General features: G+C 48.4%; 2 protein-coding genes across 3 annotated transcripts in view; one reads left to right on the top strand and one right to left on the bottom strand.

Annotated features, from left to right (window-relative positions):
- The window catches only part of usta (uronyl 2-sulfotransferase a), a 34,948-nt gene extending 21,757 nt beyond the window's left edge, over positions 1–13,191 (top strand). Inside the window, exons 3-8 of the mRNA XM_023836165.2 lie at positions 408–563; positions 2,658–2,737; positions 2,841–2,994; positions 9,003–9,100; positions 9,337–9,494; positions 10,426–13,191. Of these exons, the coding sequence (XP_023691933.2) occupies positions 408–563; positions 2,658–2,737; positions 2,841–2,994; positions 9,003–9,100; positions 9,337–9,494; positions 10,426–10,763 (984 nt within the window). The 3' untranslated portion in view covers positions 10,764–13,191. The remainder of the gene's footprint in view (positions 1–407; positions 564–2,657; positions 2,738–2,840; positions 2,995–9,002; positions 9,101–9,336; positions 9,495–10,425) is intronic.
- Positions 1–24,902, bottom strand: part of slc22a16 (solute carrier family 22 member 16) — a 29,871-nt gene that overhangs the window by 3,339 nt on the left and 1,630 nt on the right. The window contains exons 3-9 of one of the 2 annotated variants that reach the window (XM_023837229.2): positions 23,886–24,003; positions 22,352–22,901; positions 21,267–21,394; positions 19,584–19,693; positions 18,824–18,923; positions 17,890–18,081; positions 16,292–16,514 (exon numbers count right to left, since the gene is read on the bottom strand). In XM_023837229.2, coding sequence (XP_023692997.1) covers positions 16,461–16,514; positions 17,890–18,081; positions 18,824–18,923; positions 19,584–19,693; positions 21,267–21,394; positions 22,352–22,901; positions 23,886–24,003 — 1,252 coding nt within the window. In that variant the 3' untranslated portion in view covers positions 16,292–16,460. Of the gene's footprint in view, positions 1–16,291; positions 16,515–17,889; positions 18,082–18,823; positions 18,924–19,583; positions 19,694–21,266; positions 21,395–22,351; positions 22,902–23,885; positions 24,004–24,902 lie in introns of those variants that run through there. The other variant, XM_072702593.1, reaches the window with a different exon arrangement.

The raw sequence follows: 24,902 nt of genomic DNA, 5'->3' as shown, positions 1-24,902 counted from the left end.
GGCAGTCTCTGATATGGTCATGCTTATTACGCATTTTTGGCCGGGCATCAGATTTCCTGCTTCTGCAGAACTGCATTATTATTTCATTGTTTGTGACGTGGGGTCAGGATTGATGAGTTGGAGCCCTTTTGTGGGGGGGTGGGGGGCTTGTGGGGAACAGAGGCTTCACCGGGGGTCGGAGTTTCTGAAGGGGCGAGCGGGGGGGCTTGCTTCCCAAGCTTTGTTTGTTTCAGTCTTGCATAAATGTTTCCCTTTCCCATCCACTTGTGCGACCTGTGATTGATGCTTCTTTATGGGACCGTCTGCTGGTCAGTCTTCCTTCTAATCGAAACTGCATGCTCTACATGGACTTCTGATCTGCAAAAGCCTCCCCCCAGCGATGTTCTCCATCACCCTGTGTACCGTAGGTGCTGCCCTTCCCCAGCCAGGTGGTGTACAACCGGGTCGGTAAGTGTGGTAGCCGCACTGTGGTCCTACTGCTGCGGATCCTTGCCGAGAAGCACCGGTTCAACCTGGTCTCCTCTGACATTCACAACAAGACCCGGCTCACCGAACAGGAGCAGGTAAGCCAGAGGCGATTTGAAGGATATCGGGCTAGAATAGCCATCTGTTATTTATTGGGGGGAAAATGGCACCTCCCTCCCAAAAATACTTAAAAAGAGGGACATCTGAGTATAGTGTAGTGTATCCTCTGCCCCGACAGTAGTGTGTCCGCACACGCTCAATACCACCTCAGATCTTAAGGAAGTTTTAAAAATATCAAGAATCATCTGTCTTATCTTTAACTTTTACATTTGCAGACTAGGCCATCCTGAGGGAACTGTAGCTGAATTTAATGAAATGCTTTTGAGACAAACTTCAAACTAGCGTTTAAAAAAAAAAAAAGCATTTAGCCTTGAGTGGAGCTGGAGCCTGCTGTCGTTACTGGTGTACAGGTGTGGTGGACAGCTTGTGAAGTTTTATTCCTGTATGAGCTACGGTGTCTGTCTTTGCTCAGTGCTGTTAGTCATCTGTGGTTAACTAACCGCTGCATTCTGAACAAGAGCGAATCATTGGGCAGATTCACACCGCAGTAACTTTTTTTTCAAGAAGCAGAACTTTTTCCCAGAACCAGCAACTTTTGTCTTATTCACACCACAGGAACTCGGCCCGATTGTAGTTCCGGAGAGGAAGTTCTGGAACCCAATTTCAGTCCCTTTTCGTTCAAACATGAATTACTGGGGTGGAGTTTGCAGCGATAGCTTGCTGATTGGTTGACCACAAGCACTGGCGCTAACTAACGCTACGATAGAAGTTACGATAGAAGTAGCTGAACAAGAGTGAGCAGATGGAATTATTTTGGTACCTCAGTTACATTTAATGCATCATCGAATACCCCTTTGCTTGCATCTCCATATTTCTGCATGAGAAAATTTGATCGATAACCAATATACTGTTGTCTAATATCTCCGGTGCTGGCGGTGAAACTTGCCAGTGTTTATTATAAGAATGATGTTGCACAGTTTTTTTTTATTCCGTGGAAATCGAAAGATTGATCTGCTGGCCTGATTTAATAATGAATTATAAACAGGTCACGCACAGGTCGTATAAATAAATTATAAATAGAAGGTTGTGTCCTGTTTTGATCGGGATCGATTCCCCCCAGTAACTAACGAACCGACTTGTTCATCCACCAAGCTCAGCCTTAGCCTGCAGTGGGTGATGTACATGCTATAAAATGCTTGCACTCGCCTCAGAGTGATTTCCTGAAGACCGAGTTTAACGCATGGGACTTGGGGGGGTGGGGCTGGCTGTGAGCAGCCAATCAGTCAGCTCTCTGTGGTCCCGGTGTCTTATCACACCCCATATCTAAAGTCACAGTGACACAAGCCTAGAATATGGCAGAGTGACAGGGGGGTTACGTCTCTTTATGCTCTCTGTGTACTACTTTCACCACTTTTTGTATTCGTGTGCAGCGTGATGTTCGACCTCATGTAAGCGCGAAGCCGAAATGGCAGATCGACCGCGGCGCGCGACCGCGAAGCCACAAGGCGGTGACAGCGTCGCTAATGGGATTCTGTGAAATGGGGTGCAGATCACCTCCAGAGCCCTGCACTTGTAAACTTTGTAAACTGTAATTTGTACAGGTGCCAGAGCTCATAAAGACCACGGCGACATCATGCACACAAATCGATCTCTAACAATGATAACACACTATTAATTATTTAAAGGCATAATAATGCAATATTTTTTTTGCAACACCTGTTAGTTACATTCTGCTCGTCGCTGCTCGGGGCTGCACCTTCAAAGAGCTGCCTATTGTACCCTAGCTGTAGGTAAATGTGTCTTTTAGTCTAATTTAAGGCAGAGAAATGGAACATTCCCAAGGTACAAACAACATTAATGTACCCCCAATGAACAAAAATGTTCCTCATTAGCGTTAGCATCCACAAACACTTCTGGCCAAACTTCTGCTGAAATATTAAAGCTTCAGTAACTAACAAGGAGTGTAGTGTTTAAAGATCCTGACTTGAAACCTAGTTCCTGTCTCTGGAGGGCACTCAACTGTAGTTTGCCTGAGTAACCTGAAAGATGCCAGCAGGGTAACCTACTGGATGTCAGCGTGTGACATGGAAAGTTACTTTGCCCCTGTTCTGACTGGGCTTCTCCTGCTTCAGGTGGACCTGATGAAAAACATCAGCGTCATTCCCCAGCCCTTCCTCTACACCCGTCACGTGCACTTCCTCAACTTCACCAGGTAACTGCCATTCACCTCCCTAACCTTTGCACCCCCACCCCGCCTCAGCGCCCCTCATCATCTGGGGAAACTCTCTCTAAAGGAGGCCTTTTCTTTCTTCCAGGTTCAGGATAGAACAGCCCGTTTATATCAACATCATAAGGGATCCAATCAACAGGTTCCTGTCCAACTATTTCTTCCGGCGTTTTGGAGACTGGAGGGGAGAGCAGAACCACCTGATCCGTACACCAGGGATGAAGGACGACGAGCGGTATCTGGTGAGCCCCCGTCCATGGATTGGCCTTTGATGTCACGTCCAGCATCCCACGGTGGTCTCCTAACTGCCTGCGACCATGTCACCATGTAGACAGCCAAGAGATTACAAGAAGTCCCACCTCAAGCTGCGATAGCTTCTAACATCGGTGATCTTCTCTAGATGACAGGGCGTCCGGTTGCTTTGAAGTGGGAAGCGCCGTGGCCGAGGCGGCCTAGTCGAGGGAGCGTGTGATGGATTTCTCAGAGTTTAAGGCTCGATGTCAGCCGTGTGAGCTGTGAGAGCCACAATCACAGCCGGTCCCTGAGGAAAGGGGAAGCACCGTCTGACCGAAACGAAATGCGTGGATCAGGATTTCCTCACTCCTTAATCAACGAGCCAGTCACATTGCTGCATAGAGCACGTGCCCAGGGATGTAGAGAAAGGAGTTGGCCAACAGGGCCGGTGATGCTATTAGTGTGTGCTGCATGGTCTCACATGGCCGCGTTATGCACTGGAGTTCCGTGTTCTCTCATGCAGAAGGACACGGAACCCGTCCTAGTTCTGATGCTCCATCTGGCGGCCAGTCGAGCTCCGGGGCTTTTAAGGATCGGGTGACACGTGTCGCAGTATGTATTGGTACTGTTTTCACATGTCATTTTCCAGAGGTTTGAGACAGGGGGGTGGTGGTCAGGGTGGAGGGGAAGGGGGGGGGGGCACAGGTTTTCAGCAGATGGAGAAGCTCCTGCTTTAGTTCAACTGTCCCATGGCGCCAGTTTCATTTGCCCACCTTCCTAGTGCCACATGGGAAATGTGCTGTGCAAGCAACTGCAGAGGATGTACATAATTTGGATCATTGAGAAGAAAAACACATGCATTTAAATCCCCCCCCTTCCCCCCCCCCCCATAAGGAATTTTTCCCTTCCACCTGTGGTCGGGAGGCAAAGTCTAAGAAGGGGTGTCTGGTGCCACAGCGCATCTAAGGGAGCAGGGCCAGAACATTCCAGAATGTTCTCTACACGAGGCCAGCTCTGTCTATGTGACGCGGAGAGCGGCAGCCCCCCCCCCCCCCCCAGTCCGACGTACATTCAAGAAACTGCTAGCATCAGGGCAGGAAGTGACACAGAATTGTCTCGTCAGCACTTTTTGCACACAGGGAGGTGCTCTCTCATCGGCCTGTCGGATCTGCGTTCTGGGAGCTTGGGTGGCTCTCCAGGAAGTGCTTGACTGCGTTTCCTGGGCAGTCACCACGCTGAGGTGGGTGCGTTCAGCAGACATGTGGCTGTGCCGCACCCGGGGGGGCTGTCACAATGACTCGACCAACTGTGGTACAGTTTAAACGTATCAGAGGTGGGGGCCAACGCCTTTCAATGCAGTCGATGCCCTTTGGAGAAATGACTAAAACTTATTGTCTTCGTGAACTGATGACTGAGCAGTACTAGAGTAACGCAGCAGTGAGATTATCATCTGACAGGAAGTCGTATAATTCTCCCTGTTAGGCGACTTCCTGTAAATCTGATGACTTGCTCCCTGGGTGGCTTGACGCATATGGTGGTTTGGATGCCTTTATCCACACGATCTCATACCGAGAAGCCACCAACCACGCACAGATTCATGTGTGTGATGGAGACATGAAGGAAGGCCCGCAGTGACCTAGCTGGAGTCTCTGTGCTGGGAAATGCACTGTCACTGGACGGTTATGTGACCACGTGGTGGTGTTACAGTGTACTGGTATACAGAGCCCAGGGCCAACTGGCTACCTGGCTGTCACTATGGCAACCCCGAGCGGGATGATGCCAATACACATGGTGGCTCCATATCTACGTGGGATACAGTCAGAGCCAGCGTTAGGTCGTCCCGTGGCCTGGTTCAGGTGTTACATGTTCCCTCACAACATCCGGCCGTAAGACAGAGCTCCAGGAGAAGCCAGTTCTGTTTTGGTTGAGACTCCTGCCTGCCCTGGTACTGCTGGGAGCTGCGTGGGTGGACCACGAGATCTTCACCCAGTGCCTCTTAGTCTACAGTGCCAGATCAGTGGTGTGCTGGGTCCAGTGGAGAGACTAGTGAAGGAAACCAGGGAAGTTCTACAGCAGTTTTCCTAGGTTCAGGCCCTGCAGTGCCCCCCTCCCCCGCCCCCCCAGCCAGTGAGATGGGCTCGTGGTGGTGATGGTAGTGATGATGGTACTGGTGATAGTGATGATGGTGATGGTGATGATTATGATGGTGATAGTGGTGATGGTGATGATGGTGATGGTAATGATGATGATGGTGATGATGATGATGATGGTGGTTGTGATGACGATGGTGATAGAGATGGTGGTGGTGCTGGTGATGATGATGGTGATGATGCACTACGGAGTGAGTTTTACCCCATCTTATGGCCAGGTAAAAAAAAGGCAAATGCCTCCATTGTTTCTTTGTCAACTTGACCGTGGGGCCAGAAATCACTGGCTGGAGGGCAGGAATGCCGCCGTAACTCCTGGAGGAGTAAGAGAAGGTCAAGGAGCAGCAGCATTAGCTCCCCAGCAGTGACTGCGTGTGGGACGGCAGGATCTGAGAAACAGGTGAGGTGTTTCAGCGGGCAGCAGCGAGGGGCCCTTCCGTTTGGGGGGGTCACAGGTTTACAGAAAGGTTGGTGTAAATCTGCGTGCTGAGCCGAATCGTGGCTCTTATTTGATTTACTTGCACAGTTGGATTGCTGTTGTTCTTTCTCAATCGCAGATCTTAAAAACTTTTTTTTCCCCTCCAAACTTAAGTTTCTTTCTGCCCTTCACCTTTTCCCTGGTCCTGCGAGTTGGATAATCGGCATTTAAGTGTATGGTCACATGCTGGTTCGCATGAATGAGTACATTTTCGAATTTATCGCAAAACAAAGGGGTCAGAGTAGACTTGTGGTGTCCCCAACAGCCCCCACGGTCTACATACGCATACAGGCAAGGTTACAGAAAGATTATTACAGCCTGTGTAGCCTAAGCTACAGATAGATGGTGTCATCCGCATGCTAACAAACAATGACACCACAGTGGAGCTCACTTTGGGTCCGTGTGCTTTCTGCTCTTAAGTGCTGGTATCGGCTGCGCTTTTACCGAGCCCTTGTGCTCCAACGCAAGCTTCCGCACGCCGGTCGTCTAAACTGAAGGCCTCTGGATGCCAAGGAAACCCTGTGAGGTTCTGCCACCGTAGGGGACGGAGATCTCCAAAGAGGTTAGCAGCCTCCACATGCCATTCCCAGTAGGGTAAAAGTCAGATGTTAAGACGATATCCATGCAGGATAGGGCAGAACGCCAGCATGTTAATGAATATTTACTAATGGAAAAAACAGGTCTGGAAGTAGTAATAATGTCCTTCATATTATAATATGGATACGTGAACGGCGTTAGCCGTCTGGCTGACCTCGTTAAGAAGTGGTCGGTTGGCAAGAGTGTTGACGAGTCTGGGACGAGAAGGTCTTGAGATCCAAGCCCCTTTTTCCCAAGCTGACTGACTCCCTGCCTCGTTCCCAAACCACACACGCCATACTAGCTGCCGTTTGGCGTTTTGAGGCAGAGATGAAATCCACACTCTGCTCCTGAAAGCGGCTCTGTCACGGACCCGGCCTCAGGGATTGCTCTCCTCCGTCACACGGCGCTTCGCCGTCTCTGTGCTTGTTTCGTTCTGGTTTTTGTGGTGGCTTTGAAGCCGTTTCCAGCCATTCAGCCTGTCCGTAAACTCGGTAAACCCAAAGGCAAGAGCCGACATTGTGAACAAATGAAGCTCACTGTGGGGAAATGCCCAGGCCTTGTGTCGGCCGCAGGGAGAACAGAGGCGATGATGGTGAACTTCCACAGCCGCCGTCTCTGGTACACCGCATCTCCTAGCGACCTGCTGAAACAGGCCATCTTTATGGACCTGGAGAACCTCCGTGCTCCTGGGTTTCTACCTGCTAAGCGGGTTTTTGTTTGACGTCGGCAATCTCACGCTCCCTGTGTGTCTGTTTGGCTTTCCATTATGCCATCCACTCACCAAACGATCATTTCTGCTAACCCTACAATTTCTATGCCTTCACCTGTATACACGGTTGGTTCCTTTACCAAAGTGGATTGGTGATGTTTTTCCATCTAGTTTAATATTGTATCTTGATAAAGCTGGTCTGGTTCCTTAACCACGTCGCCCCCTGCTGTCCGGCTGCGCTATGTGCAGCAGAAGAAGTAGGTGTCACCTGATCCCGGAAGCATGCCGACATGCCCCCCCCCCCCGCACTCCTAGCGGCTTGGTTCTGTCACCTAATGGGTTGCCCACCACTGGCGCTGTCTGTGTGTGGGCTGACGCTGCTCCACAGCGCCCCCTGCCCCCTCGGGCCGCCTGTCACCTGTGAGCTGATCAGAGCAGACAGTCGGAGGCAGGTCTTAAATCAGGGTGCACTTTCCCTCACGGGCGGTGTGAGGCCTCTGGTCACGCAAAGCAGAGTAGTTTAAAGTGGGAGGTGTGGGGGGGGGGGGGGATTTCTATAGAAAACAACTTATGCTCAAATTTCCGCTCAGGCATCTTAATGGCGCTTGTTGTGTTTATGTCTTTTTACCTTTTACATATGTGTCCTACATATTGCCTTGTGGGGGAGGTGTACGGTTCTGTGGGTAGGTCGCTGTTCCTGTGATGAGAAAGTTGCCAGCACTAATCCCACAATTGGTAGAATGATTTCACTGTCGGGCCCCATTGGGCCCCTGAGCAAGGCCCTCAAGTCCCAGTTGCTCCAGGGACCATCTGACCAGGCTTTCAATTGTACATCACTTTGGATAAAAGCTTCTGGTAAATAAAGTGATTGTGATTTTGGTGTCTAAGATGCTATTGTCAACGCACAACATACTGGAAGGACCTGATCTGTCCTCACTGGCAGTCTGTGCATACTTGTGTCATTTTTGTATTCACTTTTAAATGTAATTCCAAAGGCTTTTGTTTTACACAATGTGTTCATTGTCTGCCTTCGGAGGATCAGTATTTTCTAGATTTGAGATGAGTTGATTTTTTATGTGTCACAAACATCCCTGGGGGGAAATAAACTATGTGCACCTGCAGTGATCAGAAAGCAAAAATGTTCTGATTCTAGCCACTGCGGTTCACATGCAGTGGTTTGCTGGATGAGTCGTTGCTCGGTCACAGCCTCTTGAAAGCAGCGTTTCCCCAACGCAGAAGGAAATTCTTTCACAGTGCAATCAAGGTTCAGTTCCATCACGGACCGCTCGCATTATGCAGTCATGCAGTGAGAACGGGCGAGATGTCACACTGCACGGTTGGTAGGATTCTCACCCCGTCAGCTTGACCTTTACTGGCTTTTTGACGGGGTACACGGCTACGTTTAAGGAAGCATGGTGTCAGACCTAACGAATTCTACACATTAGAGTCTGCTGCTCTTATTTAATCTGCCAGGATGTGGTTTCAAGCTGAAAGGCTCACTTTCAGAAACTTACCCAGACTTAGGTTTTGCGGGCCCATCTGGGAAAACTATGGGGAAGGTCTGCCTCCTAGTGATGGGAGCCTGCAATTACATACATGTCAGATTTGGTTAAATAAATTCAATCCAGCATCCTTGGTGACGTTTTTATCTGGGCAACTGACTTCAGGATCGTGCGTTATTTCAGTTTTAAAACTTGTCACTTTGGAACAAGGGGTGTTTAGTTTGGTCACTTTTCTGTATGTACTGCATATTCCAACTGTATTAATCGTGACGGATCCCTTCACATCACCAGCTCGCTTTTAGTTTTGTAAATAATTAATGCAAAATTGGCGAGTGGATGATTCTCTAAAAGGTCCCACAGAACTCAGCCCTCAGAGGTCTGAGCTCTGGCCGGTGTTGCTGTCGGTGGTTCTGCTGCGTTCAGGTGTGTCGGTGCCCCCCTGCCCCTTAGCCGCTATCTGCCAGAGCCTAAGTGAGAGACGCCCCCCCCCACTCCATCATCTGCATTTGTTTTGGTTTGTTACTCTCACATTCTCTCTAAGCAGTGTCCAGTGTGTGTTTTGGGCTGATGGTCTCACCGCCCCCCCCCCCCCGCTCCCCAGGACATTAACGTCTGCATCCTGGAGAGCTACCCTGAGTGCTCAAACCCCCGGTTGTTCTACATCATCCCCTATTTCTGCGGCCAGCACCCCCAGTGCAGGTGAGTCTGCCCCTCCCAGTGACCATAGTGGGCATAGAACTGACACAGTCCTGAGCACCCGTTCACTACTTCTCCAGTTGTGCAGTGCTCATGCCCCTCTTTGCCGTGTCATACGTAACTTGTAGAACTTTCTGTAGAACTTTTGTGTAATTTGGGGGGGAGGCTATATGTGTCTATGGTGAGAGAGCAGTGCTGTAAGGCTGCTGGCCCATCCTCTCCTGTCGTCATGGGAACAGGGAGCCCGGACTCTGGGCTCTGGAGCGGGCCAAACAGAACGTGCTGGAGAACTTCTTGCTGGTGGGGGTGCTGGAGGAGCTGGAGGACACGTTGCTGCTGCTGGAGCGACTCCTGCCTCACTACTTCTCCGGGGTTCTGAGCATCTATAAAAGCCCAGGTAACTCTGCTGTTATTGGCTGTGGTCATGGGCCCCGCCTACTACTGGCTTAGTCCCGCCTCTTGTTGCTTGGCCCTATTTATTTTACTGTTGTGCTGAGCATCTACCAAAGGAAATGTAGCCCATACTCTCACCATAGCTATATAAAAGCATTTCCTTCCTCTAGCACTGGACCTGCAACATTCTGGCACCGAAATCTATTAATAAAAGCTATAAATACTATATTTTGGTTTAATCACCTGCTACCATCAGACGTATATTACATAATGACAGGTGCTGTCTGGTTCAATACACTTCCCAATGGACAAACTTAACTGTGATTGTCAGCACACTGTAAATCTTGTCTTTATTGACTATCAGTAGTGCTCCCACTCCAGGCCAGCAATTGGCGCTGTTGTCACTGAGTAAGAATTGTAGGTTTGGCATTTTGTCAGTTCATGTGAATTATGAGATGAGACTTTCCTGGACCCCCCCGGCCTTACATAATGGCTGAGGCGGATAGGGTGACCCTGGGCGGCTAAGAAGTAGGTCAGGCTGTGAGCACTCTCCCTCTCTGCTGCCTGTACTCCACAGTTTTATTGAAGCCACATGGATTGTGTCGTTATGGCAACTTTTTTTTTGGAACAATGCCGTTTCCCTGCATCGAGCTTCTGAAGTCATGGCACACGTGTGTCAAGTCTGTGTTGTGCTTGGTGCTGTTCGGTCGTCGCCTAGCAACTCTGTTTTTTTGCCCTTTAGAGGACATTATGATACTCAGTCTGGGATGTGGGTCTTATTCCCGGGTCCATCTAAACGATGGGATGTTGTGCAACAATAGTGTTAGATCAGCAAGGGCAGGCAGGAAGATCTTGCAGAAACTAACTGCATGTGTGCCAGTGACATGTTTGTAACGTCACAGGTGTGTTTGTGTGGAATTTTCTTCCTGGCCCAGATTACAGGAAGATCGGCAATTTGACGGGTACGGTACGGAAGCAGCCCCCAACCCTGGAGGCGCTGCAGGTGCTGTACCAGCGCATGAAGTACGAGTACGACTTCTACAACTTCATCCGGGAGCAGTTCCACCTGCTGAAGAAGAAGATCGGCCTCCGGTCGGCCGCGCCGCCCACAATCCCGCACAGCTTCAAGACCCCGGAGCCCATGGAAGTGGACCAGGAGGAGGAGCCAGACCAGGAGGAGGAGCCAGACCAGGAGGAGGAGCCAGACCAGGAGGAGGAGCCAGACCAGGAGGAGGAGCTGGAGGATGCCAGCTTGTGGTTGGTGCATCCATGAGCGTTGCCGTGGAGAAGGGATTACGGCGTCCAGCCAGGTCAAACGTGGAACCGAGATCCCATTGGAACAATGCAGAAACGGGCAGCCCTTCCTCGTGGAACGGTGAGGTTCCTTTCCAAGTGACGTGAGGTCCTCGTTATTCCGAAGCCGCCGCGAGCGTTCGTGGCGTGGCAGTCCGTCGTCGGTCCGATTCCGGAAAAGCGATGCCGTCAAAAGCAGCCACTTCTAAAGGGATTCAGCTGTGGTGCTCGAAGTCCACCTGACAGCAGCACCAGACCCCAAGAAACCTGTTGGGGGTTCTGTCCTCTACAGCTGGATACCCACTCCCCCCCCCACATTCACAGACCAACCTTTTCCCCCATGAGATCAAGCTTCCATCAGCTGGTTCTCCAGCAAACCGCCTTTGTTCTGCGTCCCACCCTGTGGCTTTTCTGGTCATTGTCACTCCAGCAGTTACCCCATAATATAAAGCTATATGGGGCTACACCCTCGGGCATGTGCTGATGGAAGTGCTGACTCAGTGGCACTGAAGCAGTAAAGATCTGAGCTGCAGGTCGAGATGACTGAGCTGATTCTGAGCGGAGCTGTGAAAAATCAAACTAGGAACGGAGCTTCCTATGAACGTGCAGTGCGCCCAGTGAAAGGCAAATGGACCCAGTCATTAACTTCACATCTTCTACCAGTGGAGTAAGGATCTAAGTCCAGTGTAAATGATCTGCTCTGGTTTTGCCCTGAATACACTGAGGGAGATACAGTGAATCCAAGCACGACCTTAGCTGCAAAGGGTGCATAAAAAGTATGTGGGGGGCGTCATTCTCTTTGAATGTTTTCTCTCTCTTAATTTGAGATTTGCTTTAAACGGGTCATTAAATCGAGGTTAGCATCCTTTTTTTTGCCATGTTAGGTGAATCTACTCCTCGGTTAACCCGATCCACTTGGCCTTGCTCACTGGGGTCAGCATATACCCCCACCCCGACATCCGAAGCCAAGCATAAACAGTGGTGCACTCTGATTGGCCAGTATAGCCTGCCATGTGACCGGACGTGGTCACGTGATACGTGTCATCCTGCCACAAATAATCCTGCCCCACTGTACCGAAGTTTAACATACAACCTACTTGTATTTAAGAAATGGACTGTGTTGCAGAGCTACATTTTAATTTATTTTTGCATTCCAGATATAATTCTCAGGAAAAAATGCTTGTTTTTTTAAGAAAAGAAAGGGAGTCCGCTTTGGAATTTTTAGATCTAACTGCACTTGCCAGTAACTAGAGTCTATGGGATTTTAGTCTTCGAATTAAACTTCACTGCTTAAAGTCCTGATTCTGTGGGGCAACTGCAGAATTAGTTGTCATTTAATGGAAACCCCCACCGTCGTGGAATGCTTTCAAAATAAAAGTTTCCTAACAGCTTTTTATAATTATTCCTTTTCTAAGGAACTTGCTTCTCATTCATTTTCTTGTCAACTTGTTTTCTGTTCCATGGTGAAAAAGAGTATTTGAAATATTTTTGTTGTGAAACTATTTGATTTGACCCTTATGCAGTGTATCACTTTAAGGCAGGGGTCACCAACCTTTTTGAAACTGAGAGCTACTTCACGGGTACTGAGCCATACGAAGGGCTACCAGTTTGAAACGCCCCCCCCTAAACTTATCTAAACTATATGTATAATAAACGTTTTAAATGCTTTTTTAAAAAAATATTGTCATTTTCAAATCTATATAAATGCAAATGTGATTAAAGAAGAATAGCAACAGGATAAAATTCAATTTTAGACGCTGCTCACTGGCGAGTTGTGCTATTTTTAGAACAGGTCCGCGGGCGACTCATGTGGTCCTTGGGGGCATCCTGGTGCCCGCGGGCACCATGTTGGTGACCCCTGCTTTAAAGTAATTAGCTGCTGCTATGTGTTGGTCAGTGGTATCATCATATGCATTCAATTTGTGTGCGTACGTCCATACAATAGATGACGCACTCCTCTGGATTGTTACATTTTGATTGGTTCACCTTTTCACCACCATCCCCCCCGTGTTCATACCATGAGGGTGGTCAGCTGGCACCAAGCCTTATGACTCCATTGGCTTTTTAAAATCCAAAGCAAGTAATCTTTTATCTTTTTTTTTTTTTTTTTCACAGCTGGCCTTTAGTAACCTGTATTGCTGGCACCAAACACTTTTGGGTTGTAAGTCATTGTCCTCCTACAACACCCACCATTAATCTCCACCAGCAGCAGCCAGAATCCTACAAATCCAGTTCTGGCCAGTTGATCGTAGAGCTGCCTACTCTTATAAATTCTTCCGCCTTGAGAACAATCTTTGACATCGGAGGAATTATCATTGACAGGGCTGACACATTTTAACTGGGAGACCCGACGGCCCCTGTCTCAGAAACAGGACCCCGGTCGTCCACACCACTGCCTGTCTGAAGAGGAAACGGGGAGATCTGTGCTTTTCATGTTCAGAAATGAGTTCGTCTGGGCAGCAGGTGCTAGAGTGCAGCCTGTGCATCTCTGAGCATCTATGACGCGGTGATTCGTGTTTCAAACCTTTCAAAACGTGCAGCGGGGCTCTCATACATCGGCCCTTCAACTTTTCAGTAGCTGGGCAACCGAAACGTCTCCTGGGCAGCTTGTGGGCCAACGGTTGAGGCAGGAGAGTTTCCCTTTACCATCACGGTTTATCCCCCCATCTGGCCCATCGCCCTGGGCTATCAATAACCTGGAGAGGGGGGGGGGGGGGCAGCTGTCTGTCAACATCCCCCCCCCCCCCCCCCCCCAAACCAAAACTGCCATGCCTTTCCTGCTGTGACCCTTCTCCTCTTTCCACCTTCATCTCCAGCGTCCACATCGCTTTGTTCTTTCTGTTACTTTGGCAGTTGCCCTCATTCTGACCCTTAGGTCGCTTCAGGTTGACCCTGTCCGTACATGTGGCCTCTGCTGAAATCCATCCAGACGCCTTTACAGCAGATTCGGGCTCCGTAGTCGAATGCGGTCATAGGTCACCCTGCTTATTGCCGCAAACTTCACCTGTTAGTTTACCAAGGATATTGTGTCAGTGAATCTGGCCTGGGAGGGGGGGGTGGGGGGGGGGCGGCTGACAAAAACACCCCATAGAAAATGCCTGTGGGCCTGAGTGAGGCTCCCTGTTGGTGGCAGCTTAGAGAAACCTGACGTGGTGCAGTGATAGGGAAGCCACCTGGAGACCTTCTCACCAAGGAGGCTGATCTCCCAGTGCCAGGACCTTCTGCTGCCGCTTCCGGCGTGAGAAAGTGTCAGCTGAGGTACAAAATGGGTCAAGGCCTTTGCCCCAGCCGCTTAACGTATCAGTGCCTCGCTAGGCCACGGTCCCGTAATCTACACACCCCAAGGAAGCTGGTCTTTGATGGGTTTCCAAGGGAGAAATGGCAGGTGTGGCGTGTTGTTTCGTTGTTGCCGTTTGAAGGTGGGAGTGAAAGCGTAGGGGTGAGGTCTGGGTCTGCTCCAGCGGTGCCGTCTCCATTCCTGGTGAACGGGTGTAACATCACAAGAAAGTATCCTATTTATTCCCCCTGATGGGCACTGATGTCCGCAAGGAGATCCCATACAGAGGAGAGGGCCGTCTATGGCGGAAGAGGCCGGCTTCTTCAAGCGTCTATGTGTTCTACATATATACATAGTAACCTCCATTTTCATTCATACCCCTGTAGCCAATCTTTTGTCTTACATCAATTTACAGCACTTTCTGGCGGGATTTTGTTCAGGCAGAATGTTGCCACCAATGTCTTTGATCTCTGTTTAGAAACGAAGAGATCCATGAACAAACAAGTTCAAGGTCTGGGCTGCGAGATAAGATTTTAACTCTGAGCTATTAGTTTAGTTCTCCCCAAACGAGCTTGATGGGCCGAATGGCCTCCTCCCGTTTGTAAATTTCTAATGTTCTAGTGCTGATTCTGTGGTTGATCAATTATATCTTAGCTAATCCTGCTTTATATGTAGGACCAATGTCTGGCAGGCAAGACGTCTCCGGCTGTTTTGTCAGTTTTCCAGTGTGTGGCTGTGGTTGGTACTTGGACTTTGTGATTCCACCCGTTACCAAGGATGCGAAACAGCTTCACAGAGTCCTGTTCCAAAAAACCATTCATGCATCTCCCGGCCCCTTATCCCAGACAGGCTTTCTCCTCGCTGATGCCATCGTACACAGCACTGTGCAAAAGCCTTAGGAAGTCAAACAAAATGCTTGATTGGTCTGCATGTTGGTGTGATGCTGTGCTCGTGTAGCCATTTCAAAACCCTGGTATTTGCAGCAACCATCCAAAGCGCATCCAATATTTTTTGACTTGACCACAAGCATTCTTAATATGGCAAATGGATGCCTTATTGACTGTTTTACACTGATTAAATGTGTAAGTAAGTAAGTATGTAAGCTGCTTGTGAAATGTATCAAATGCTGGGATGCCGGTGAGGACAGGTTAGGGAGCTGAAGCGATGTACATCCAGCCATCCAGAAAATATCAGTAACTTTCTGAAGAACAGAAGAAATTCCTGTTAGAATATATAATAACAAAAAAACTAATGTTAAATTGTTTGTTTTTGTTCTGAGCACATACACACTTACTACCCAGATAAATAGCTTTAAACATTTCCCTTGACTGTCTAAGACTTTTGCCCAGTGCTGAATTTCTCCCGCTCTTAATGTTTTTTGAGAGTTCGATCATGTAAATGGAGGGAAAAATTCATATAGAACAAAGTTAGGTGTATATATGTTTAGAGAAATCAGTGTGTGTATATATAGATTTACATATGTGATTGTGTTCATGAATAATTCTGAGCACAGAGATCCGTGCTCAGGGATCCACGTTGATCCGCTCAAGCTGAAGCTGGCGGCAGGCTGGTTAAAACCTGGTACAGAGTGGACTTTGCTATCGATCTTGTCTCATCCTTAGATTCCTTGAAAAAGTATGCCGTTCGCTGCTTGACAGCCTGTGCACTGTTTAGAAAGTTCTCCTGAAACACGTAGTACCAGCGCAGCCAGGATAAAGCAAAATGAATCTGAAATTACACAAGGGAGATTTGAGCCTGCATTGACTTTGGCACAATCTCTTCTCTTTCTGCCAGATCCTTTCACAACGTCCACTGCCCAGTGTCCTCCATTCTAAGACCTTCTCCAGCAAAAACAGTGGCTCATTTAAGCAGTTTTCCAGTAAATTGTCCATTAAGGCATAACTTTTCTTGTCCATCTTTTTCCCATGAATGCTTGATCTGATTAGATATCTTGTTGGCTCTGAACATTTATGTGAGCTTAATGTCTAAGTATGGTACGTGAAACGTTCGGCTCTTTGTTAAATCAACTGGAAAATGCATATAGTGTCACTGTTGGTCATTAAGCACAGGGATCCCACAGTAAAAGACAAAGCTTTGGAAATTACAAATATGACTGTATTATTAAACTACCATCGAGCCCAGGACCTGTCAGCATTAATTGTCTGATATTCTACAAGTATGAGCTTGCATTTTTTTTTTGGCAGGTAGTTTCATATAACACCAGAAAAGGATTTAAATAGATTACATGTTTTAATTTGAACTCTTACTAAAAGAAATCATTACAGTATTCAAAGAAGTCAAAGCGATAAATATACAGTTCAAGTGAGGAACCTGACAATCTCAAAAGTATGTCTGTTTTAAAATAAGAGTTAATTATGGGTATGTTTGTGAACTAGAGGTTCAGCTCAAGTTACCCTTGGCTCCAGAAGCATCTTGGTCCAAAACATCAATGTCCTAAAAAATTGAAGGGAGATCTTAAAACATTCACGTCCTGGATACTGTTTTGTGATGTGTTGCAATGTACATTGATTACAGGCGTGTAACAAAGAAACACCTCACACTGGTGTGGTAGGAGGGGGTACTTTTTGGCACAAAAAAGCCCCCAAAGCATGTTTAAGAACTAAATGCTATAAAATATGGCACCTTAAAAAACTCATTGGCATCCACTGTATTGGTAAACTTATGATACCAGCAAATCGAGTATTTGAAACTGATACCCTGAGAAATTAGTATAGAAAATACAGATTTATAGATAGAATAGAAAGAAACTCAGCAGACGGCGGCAATAAATTATGCGGCTAATATTTACACAGAGCTAGTGAATGGAACCTGGAAGTAACCTATTAACTATGGCTTAGCACCGCTGCAAAGACGGGGGCTGAGCTGGGGTTCAGAACCGGGGCAGCGTTTTTCAAACCGGCCAGTCCCCATATTTGTTACCTTCTGTCAGCATCACTGTTCACCACCTGCACACTGGATACTTCTAGTCAGAGAACTTCTAGGATTTTTGTAAGGTGTGGGGGCATACGAGTAGCCATAATTCATACAGTGAGGCCAACCTTATCATTAGCCAATGATATGCTTTGAATTGGTGAGTGACAGTGGAGGAGGCACTCTGGGAGCCAATCAGCTTTCAGCTGAGGCTGATGTCCCTTTGGCCCCGCCCCTGTATATGACCCTGCTTCCAGTCCACTTAACTACCAAGCGTATTTTGATTGTTATGCTCCGGTGTGAACATGGGAGGCATCGGACAGGTCCCTCGGGGCAGTTTGGAAAGCTAGGGGTCTGATGCACACTCTCACAGCACACACAGAGTAAGCAACACAAACACAAACACACACACACGCGCACACACACACACACTCAGTCTCCTACCCTTATTTGCAAGCTCGAACACCTTAATATCCCCGATTCAGCAACCCTTACATCAAAGCAAAAATGCCGTCCTGGATCTTCCTGTCTTTGATGATGTCAAAGGGAGCAGGAAACCCAAACGTGGCCCAAAAATTTTGACATTAACAGGGAATCCTCTGAACAGTCATGTTCCTTTTGGTCTTACCTATGTGAAGAACTGCACTGCTATTCAATAAAAACCCTGGAAACTGAATTTTTGAATGTTGAACAGATACGTGACAGGAGTCTTCATAAACGAGTGGTTTGATTTGTGCTAGTGTCCACACAAGGGGAACATAGTGAGGGCTCATCGGCGCCCCCCCAGTGAGGCTGTCGGGTGTTTTCACTGCCCTGAGGGGTCGGGGGCACCTGTTCCGCAGCCACTCGAGTTGCCCCACTGTTTCTAATCACCTGTTGCCTCCTATCACACACTCACAAGTCCGTCGGCCTTGGCATCCAGCGGGGCTCTGTGGCGCATTTCCTGCGCCTGCTGCTGCGGCGGCTTCTTGGCGGGCGTGGAGGCCAAGGCCTCTGCTTCCTCCAGCGTGGACGTCAGGGGCTTGCCGAGGGTTTCCGGCAGCAGCAGCGTCAGCACGCCGATGGCGAAAGCCAGGATGCCAACTATGAGCTGGGGTGAGAGGACAACTTCTAGCAAACGCTGCTGGGGGGCTCAAGAAACCCGACAATACTGTGCTCATTGGTACCCCCCCCCCCCAGCAGGAAGTCAACATGCGTCATGCGGGGGTCCTGCTCCATCTGGCATGCCTGGCATTTTGCTGGTGGGCTGATGGATTTTCGGCCAGAAAAATTTACTGTGGTGGATTCCCATCCCCCTATCAGGACCCCAAAGTCCACAGGGCCCAGTCTAGCCCTGCATTCCATCCACTCAACTATCCATCTTCCAACTGTGCTCAGGATCACGGAGAAGTTTCCCATTAACTTCAGCTGTCCTTCTTTATTGTATCCCACAGGGAAGACTTTAAGAAATGCTAGTTAGAATGGATAGATATTTCAAGAAAAAAAATCCTCTCTCAAGTTCCCCACTTGAAGGACACATGACATTAAGGGGGACGTGACCCCACATGGTACTGGTTGCCTATAGTCAGCTTCCACCAAAACTGTTATTTCAATTTTACGAATGGGGCCCCAAACAGCCCTCCCTGTGCAGTTCCTCAGGACCATGTGACCCAGAGCAGCCCTCCCTGTGCAGTTCCTCAGGACCATGTGACCCAGAGCAGCCCTCCCTGTGCAGTTCCTCAGGACCATGTGACCCAGAGCAGCCCTCCCTGTGCAGTTCCTCAGGACCATGTGACCCAGAGCAGCCCTCCCTGTGCAGTTCCTCAGGACCATGTGACCCAGAGCAGCCCTACCTGTGGCAGGTGAACCCAGACGTCAGACAGGTAAACGCAGAAGGGGGCCACAACGCTGCCGACACGACACATCATGCTCCCGCTGCCCACGGCCAGGGACCTTCAAGGGATACAGGGAGTGTAGCATCATCATCATCATCATTACATCGTCCAGAAAACAGCATCAGAGTATTTTTGTGATCCGTTTTGGGCGACTTCTGTGTCTCTGTGACAGAGTTGCAGGCAAAAGTTCAAATAAAGAGCGGCATAGAAAATAACAAGTGGGTCTGATCACTCTGTAATTTATGAATGAAGCTACAAACTACTAGTTACAAAGGGTTTTCAACAAATGATCTTAAGTACGAGATAACTAACGACTTAGTATCACAAAATTTTAGGGAAATTTACTTAGATTTACCTAAATTTATCTAATGAAAATCTGTTACATTTTGTTGAGTTATTACATAATGTGGAGTTATTACATAATGCATTGTTACAGGGGAGTCACACACATCACCAGTACCCTTTTGGGACTGGAGGAGGATGTCCCCAGGTTTTCACCCAGTTCAGTAAGCCCAGGTTACATTACCATGATACAAACAGCAGAAAAATGCTCCTGTAACTCAACAAGGGGAGTACCGTGCTAACAATGCAGTGGTTGTGGGTTCAAATCCCAGGGAGCACACCTAAACTGTAATCCTTCACTGTACTGTAAGATGCTTTGGATGACAGCATCAGGTAAATGGACGACGCATATAATTGACCCTCTGGACTGACAAACCTTATGATGGTTGGGTAGAGCTCACAGGTGTAGAGATATATCAGCCCAAAGGCAATCGCGATGGCAAACTTTCCCATCATGCTTAGGATAATAGTGAGTACTTCAAAGTCCTTGGAGAGGAGAAAGAGATAACATATGGAGACTTGACAGATCAATGCCACGGACAAAGACTCCATCCCCTCCCCATTTACGCCACTGAACCATGACCTGTTTACTCCACGTCACCCGATAACGGAAATCGCACAGTGTGACTTTCCTTCTCTGTACGGCGCTGTTTCTCAAACCGGTAACTGGGGGCCGGAAGGGAGCAAAAACATGAACCGTCTGTGGGTTCCCAAGGACTACGTTGAGAAACACTTCTGTAAGGAAGCGAGTTCCTTGTGGGTCAGTCTGGGCCTGTAAAGCTGAAGGAGACACGCGCCGTAACAGCTACTCGGTACGCAATATGGAGCTCGCAGTATGTGAGCCCCCCCCCGCCCCCCCACATCGGATCTGTCATGTACAAACCCTGGAGGGCTGGTCTACCGTCAGCTGCTGTCAAGTGAATCAATCATCCCTTGGAGACAATTCAGCCGGGTGGTCAGCTGAGAATTCACTGGAAGCTCAGCTTAGTCACACTTAGCCTGGCTGGCTCCTCGACAGCTGTAATGTACCATCTGCCTCACTTGTACACCACTGTCTATTAGAAAATGTAAATATAAATGTAACGTTAGTTAAGCTGAGCTATTACCATCATTTAGGCCCAAAGCTGAGAAACCATTAGCCTGCATGAGGTCATATTTCCCTCATTCTGGGCTATTTTCTCCTATTTACATTAAAGGCTGTGTTACAGCACTTGTAGGTTCTTTCATCATTATATCCCCCCACCCAGTGAGATAAGTTCTGTCTCAGACTACAGCCATACTGCTTTCATTTAACAATGGACTTTTCAAACAATCTCCATCCACACAGTCATTTTCATGTTGTTTACGAAAGTATTTCCATACGCGCTGAAATGAACAAAAAAACTAATTTGAGCTATTAGCTTACAGTGGGTAGGCACATATCGATGAAATCAAGAAAAGCAAAGTGTTGCATAAGCCTGTGTCATTCATTCGTGACGTCCGCGTAGGGTGACCAGGTGACCAATCAAATCAAGGATCAAAGGGATCATATCAGAGAAGGGCCATGTAATGAGTAGGGACCAATCAGGGCGGCTCAAAGGTCTCCATTTTCACTCATGCACACTGCAACGTTAAAACAGTTTTCAGAAGTGTACAGCTGCGAAGAGCATTTTCAAAAGCCGTTTTTGGGGGCTTTTGAAGGAAAGGCAGAAATGGAGACAGACATCTGCTTTATCATAGCAGTGTAAATGTAGCCTCCATCTCCACTATCACCAGTGATGTCACGCCTACCAGCCGACATGTGATTCTTGTCCTCATCAAATGTACCTCAGTTCTACAAGATAAGCCCTAAACTTTCACCAGAGGAAGCAACACGACCCCCACCCCTGCCAACTTGTGAACTGAGAGAGTACTTTTTAATGACATCACTGGGAATGCCCAATCATAGCTGTTGAACCACACAACTGGCGGCTCTTGGCCAGCAGCCACTGCTGACAGTGCTGACAGTCAAGTTGACAGAAGGTGATGTAGGTACCAAGGAGGAATCCTCCCATTGAAACTTCGAGAAAGGCGGGTATACCTTGGGCACCGCAATGATGAGCATGCATGCGGCGCCGCTCAACAGCAGGGATGGGGCACACGTCCTCTTTCTGCCAACCTTGTCCATGGCAAAGCAGCCTACCAAGTAGGACGGGAGCTCAACAGCACCTGGAATCAATCGACAATACAAAGTCATCCCCCTGGGAGGATGCCACGTTGCCCTAACAGGATCTGGCAACCCAACCGCCAAGATACCCAACAGCTGTGGCAGCTGGGAAATAATGGCTACTCCGGAGGCTGGAACTGTTTAATTTGTGTTCTTTGATGCTCAGTTTTATCCCAAAATGTATATTATTATAGAGTTTAATGTTGCTAAAATTTCAACTCAGAGAAATAGTTTTCATTCCTGAGTGTAATTAAATAGTTCTAAAGTTGTGGTGGTGAAGCTCGGCTGAGCGCTACACTGCACTGGTGCTCCCAGTTCTGCCAGCTCATTGTGCTGCCTGTATTTGCCCTGCCAAGATGATGCCCATTGATCAGGATGGTCTGTCACCAGAAATGCCAAAAGTATCTCGTACCAGGCCTGTGGGCTGCTTCGCTAACCTTAAATCATTATCTCATTAGAGCCGCCCCATGAATCACTATTTGCACCATCAGCGGCCAGCGGGGGGGGGGGGGGGGGGACTCATCTCCTCCTGTTGAACACAACTGATTAACCCCAAGAAACCAGTGGAACAACATAAAGACCGTGCCTGGGTCTCTGAACAGCAAACAGCAGCGAACCCTCATGAGTAGGGAGTTACATATGATTTGTTTAGCTTACGCCTTTGAGAAAGAGGAGGTTCCATGCTTCTTCTAGAAGGGTCTCATTATCTGAGCAGCACAGGAATACCACCAAACAGTTCTGTCCCGATGAGCTTTTAAAATATGCCTGTGTACATTCCTTCCACAACCCAAAAATTTAACAAGCAGTTATTTACTTTTTCCAATATCTTGTTAGTAGTTTTTGAAAAATAAAATACAAAGCGCATGTCATCTTCTTAGGAAGGTTATTAGAAACGAGACCTAGTCAAGTATTGGCTATAATGTTCTGGAGCTGAAAGGTCCCTCAGGAATTCGTCTCACCTGCCAGGAAGAGGTTGACATACTGGTTTCCCCCCAGGTTGACGGAGTTCAGGGAGAAGACGTAGTAGCCCAGGCTACCGATGAACCACACGGCCCAGACCGTGAGGGTCCTGCCCGCCATCCTCCAGCTACAGAACAGGTCCAGAATGCTGAGCTTCCTCTCCGTCTTCCCATTTGAGGCCTTGCCCTCCCCGTCCAGAAGGATGGCCGCGTCGGGCTCCATCAAGTCCGACACCATGACGGGGTTGGAGGCGCCGTTGTAGTAAGCCATCTGGTCCAGCAGTTCCTGCGCCTCCTTAAGCCGGCCCTTGGCCAGCAGGTAGAAGGGAGTCTCGGGGAGCTTCCAGCAGACCAGGATGAAGGGGATGGTGCTCAGGGACAGGACGACCTGGTACAGCCACCACACCCTGATGAGGTGACCCACCAGCGCCACCACCATGACGCCCACGGCAAAGGCGGCGTGCACGTGCATGGAGGTCCACGTGCGCACCTTGATCCCCGTGAACTCCGTCACGTAGACAAACACCACCACCAGGTACCCGCTTGAGACCTGCCAGTGGAATACATGCTTCAGTCCCAAGTACCCCCCCCCCCCACACAGGTCTCTATGGGCATTCGGCCAGCTTTTGCTTTCTGCACAGCAAAGATATCTTACCCCCAGAGGCATGCGTCAATCCCCATTGGCCCCCACCCTCTGTGATACACGGCTTGCGTTTTCCCCCGCTGGGACTTTGGACACGTGTAAAAAGCCCTTTTAGTGTGACTGCCTCTCCTTGTATCCTGTCCTATTGCCCCAATAATACCCCTAATACCCCAGCATCCCGGACACCACATGAACCCAAAGCTGTCTCTGGTTTCCACGTGAGGCTGACGCAAGGCTGGGTGCCAGCTACACACGTTTATCTACAGCTCATGCTGAGCCGGCCCTTCTTAGACCTCTACCCACTTATTTGGCCAGTTGGCTGAAACTCAACCATTTATCCCCCTAAATTACAACCTTTTTTTTGCCATATTATTAAGTCAACGTCCAGAGCCCAGCAGAATGACCGTGCCGATGTTTTGGCATTGAATTTCTTAAATCTCTAATGGGCAGTGCCACTGATCTGTTTACTGTTTACATCTTGACCTCTATTGCCCTCCTCATACAAGCTGCACTACTGCCTGGGGGTGGCGCTGTGCCCTTCACATCTGCGGAAACAGTAACAGTAACACTGAAGTGGTCGCAGGATGAGAAGCCATTGGATTCATGCACAGGAGCTGAGTGAGATTAAACCTTAACATCACGCCGTGACAGAGCCAGTGCGGCCGGACAAACAGCCCCTTCACTGCCAGTGCCACAGTGTCACCCTGTCCTTACTGTAAACGAGGCTTTCAGTCAATATATGACGATTCTTTGGGAGAGAGTTGTGGGTTCTGATCCCATAATCTGCTACTGTGATTTCAGCCAGACTGAAAACAAACCCACAGGCCATCACCCTGTCTGAAGAATGACGCAAAGGAGGAGGATGAGGAGAAGCTGCGGTGTCCCACTCACCATAGCCAGCAGGAATCGAATCACGACGAAGGTGTAGTAGTCACCCGTAAATGCCACGCAGACGCCGAAGGCGAATTGGCACAGGCTGGTCAGCATCAGGATTGGCCGCCGCCCAAGCCTGGCAGGAGGATAAAAAAAGACAAGAAAACATTTCGGTCACTGTCTGTCCTCTCAAAAGGGCACCTGATACTCACCGCTGTGAGCTAACGTTGGATAAGCAGAATTATCCATGGAAAAAACACAAGCTTCTCCTTTAAACGGCCCCTTTGGAAAGCAAATCTGTGTCAGCAGCGGATACGCAAGTAAATATTCAGTTTCAGCTGCGGTTGGGTTATGAAGGACTACGCTACCCCACGGGTGCTCCCATGACTAGTTAATGCACGACCGGTAGGCTAACTCACCTGCTATACGTTAACACACGACATGTAATTACAATACCGTGAGAGCGCAGAATTTTATCTGCAACCATAAGAAAAAATCCTTAAGGAAGAAAATGATCAATAAACGTTTAACAAACATCTTTCCGCCCAAAGTTGCATTCAGTTTTTAATTAGTCTATTTATATTCAAGTATTTTGCCTGACAATTGGCTCATGGGGCGCAACTGCTGAAAAAAAGATCTTTAGTAATTAACTTTTTAAAAAGTGTGATTGAGAACAGCACTTTAGGAACTGAATCCATGAACGAAAAAAACAACGCAGCCATCTATGTAAAACGCGAGCTGAGCAAAAGTGAATGTTACACTAAAACAACAATCTGTAACAACACCGGTGGGGAAACGTGAGGAGGAGATCGGATAAAAATCTGTTACACGGCATGACGGACAGACACGGCTGCCGGGCTAAAATTGTTCACTGACAAATCTGATTGAAAAACACCAACGGTTCAAAGGATAAACACCGCACAACTGCCACAAGAAATATTCATCTAAGAATCTGTCTGAGCTTGGCCTCGGTGTGCCAATAAATAATCATCACCATCATCCTCTTTTTACTAACAGTGACTAAACGTGCTTAGC

This window comes from Paramormyrops kingsleyae, chromosome 19 (genome assembly GCF_048594095.1).
Source record: "Paramormyrops kingsleyae isolate MSU_618 chromosome 19, PKINGS_0.4, whole genome shotgun sequence".
Classification (NCBI taxonomy): Eukaryota; Metazoa; Chordata; class Actinopteri; order Osteoglossiformes; family Mormyridae; genus Paramormyrops; species Paramormyrops kingsleyae.
This window is presented reverse-complemented; position numbering and strand designations above follow the sequence as displayed.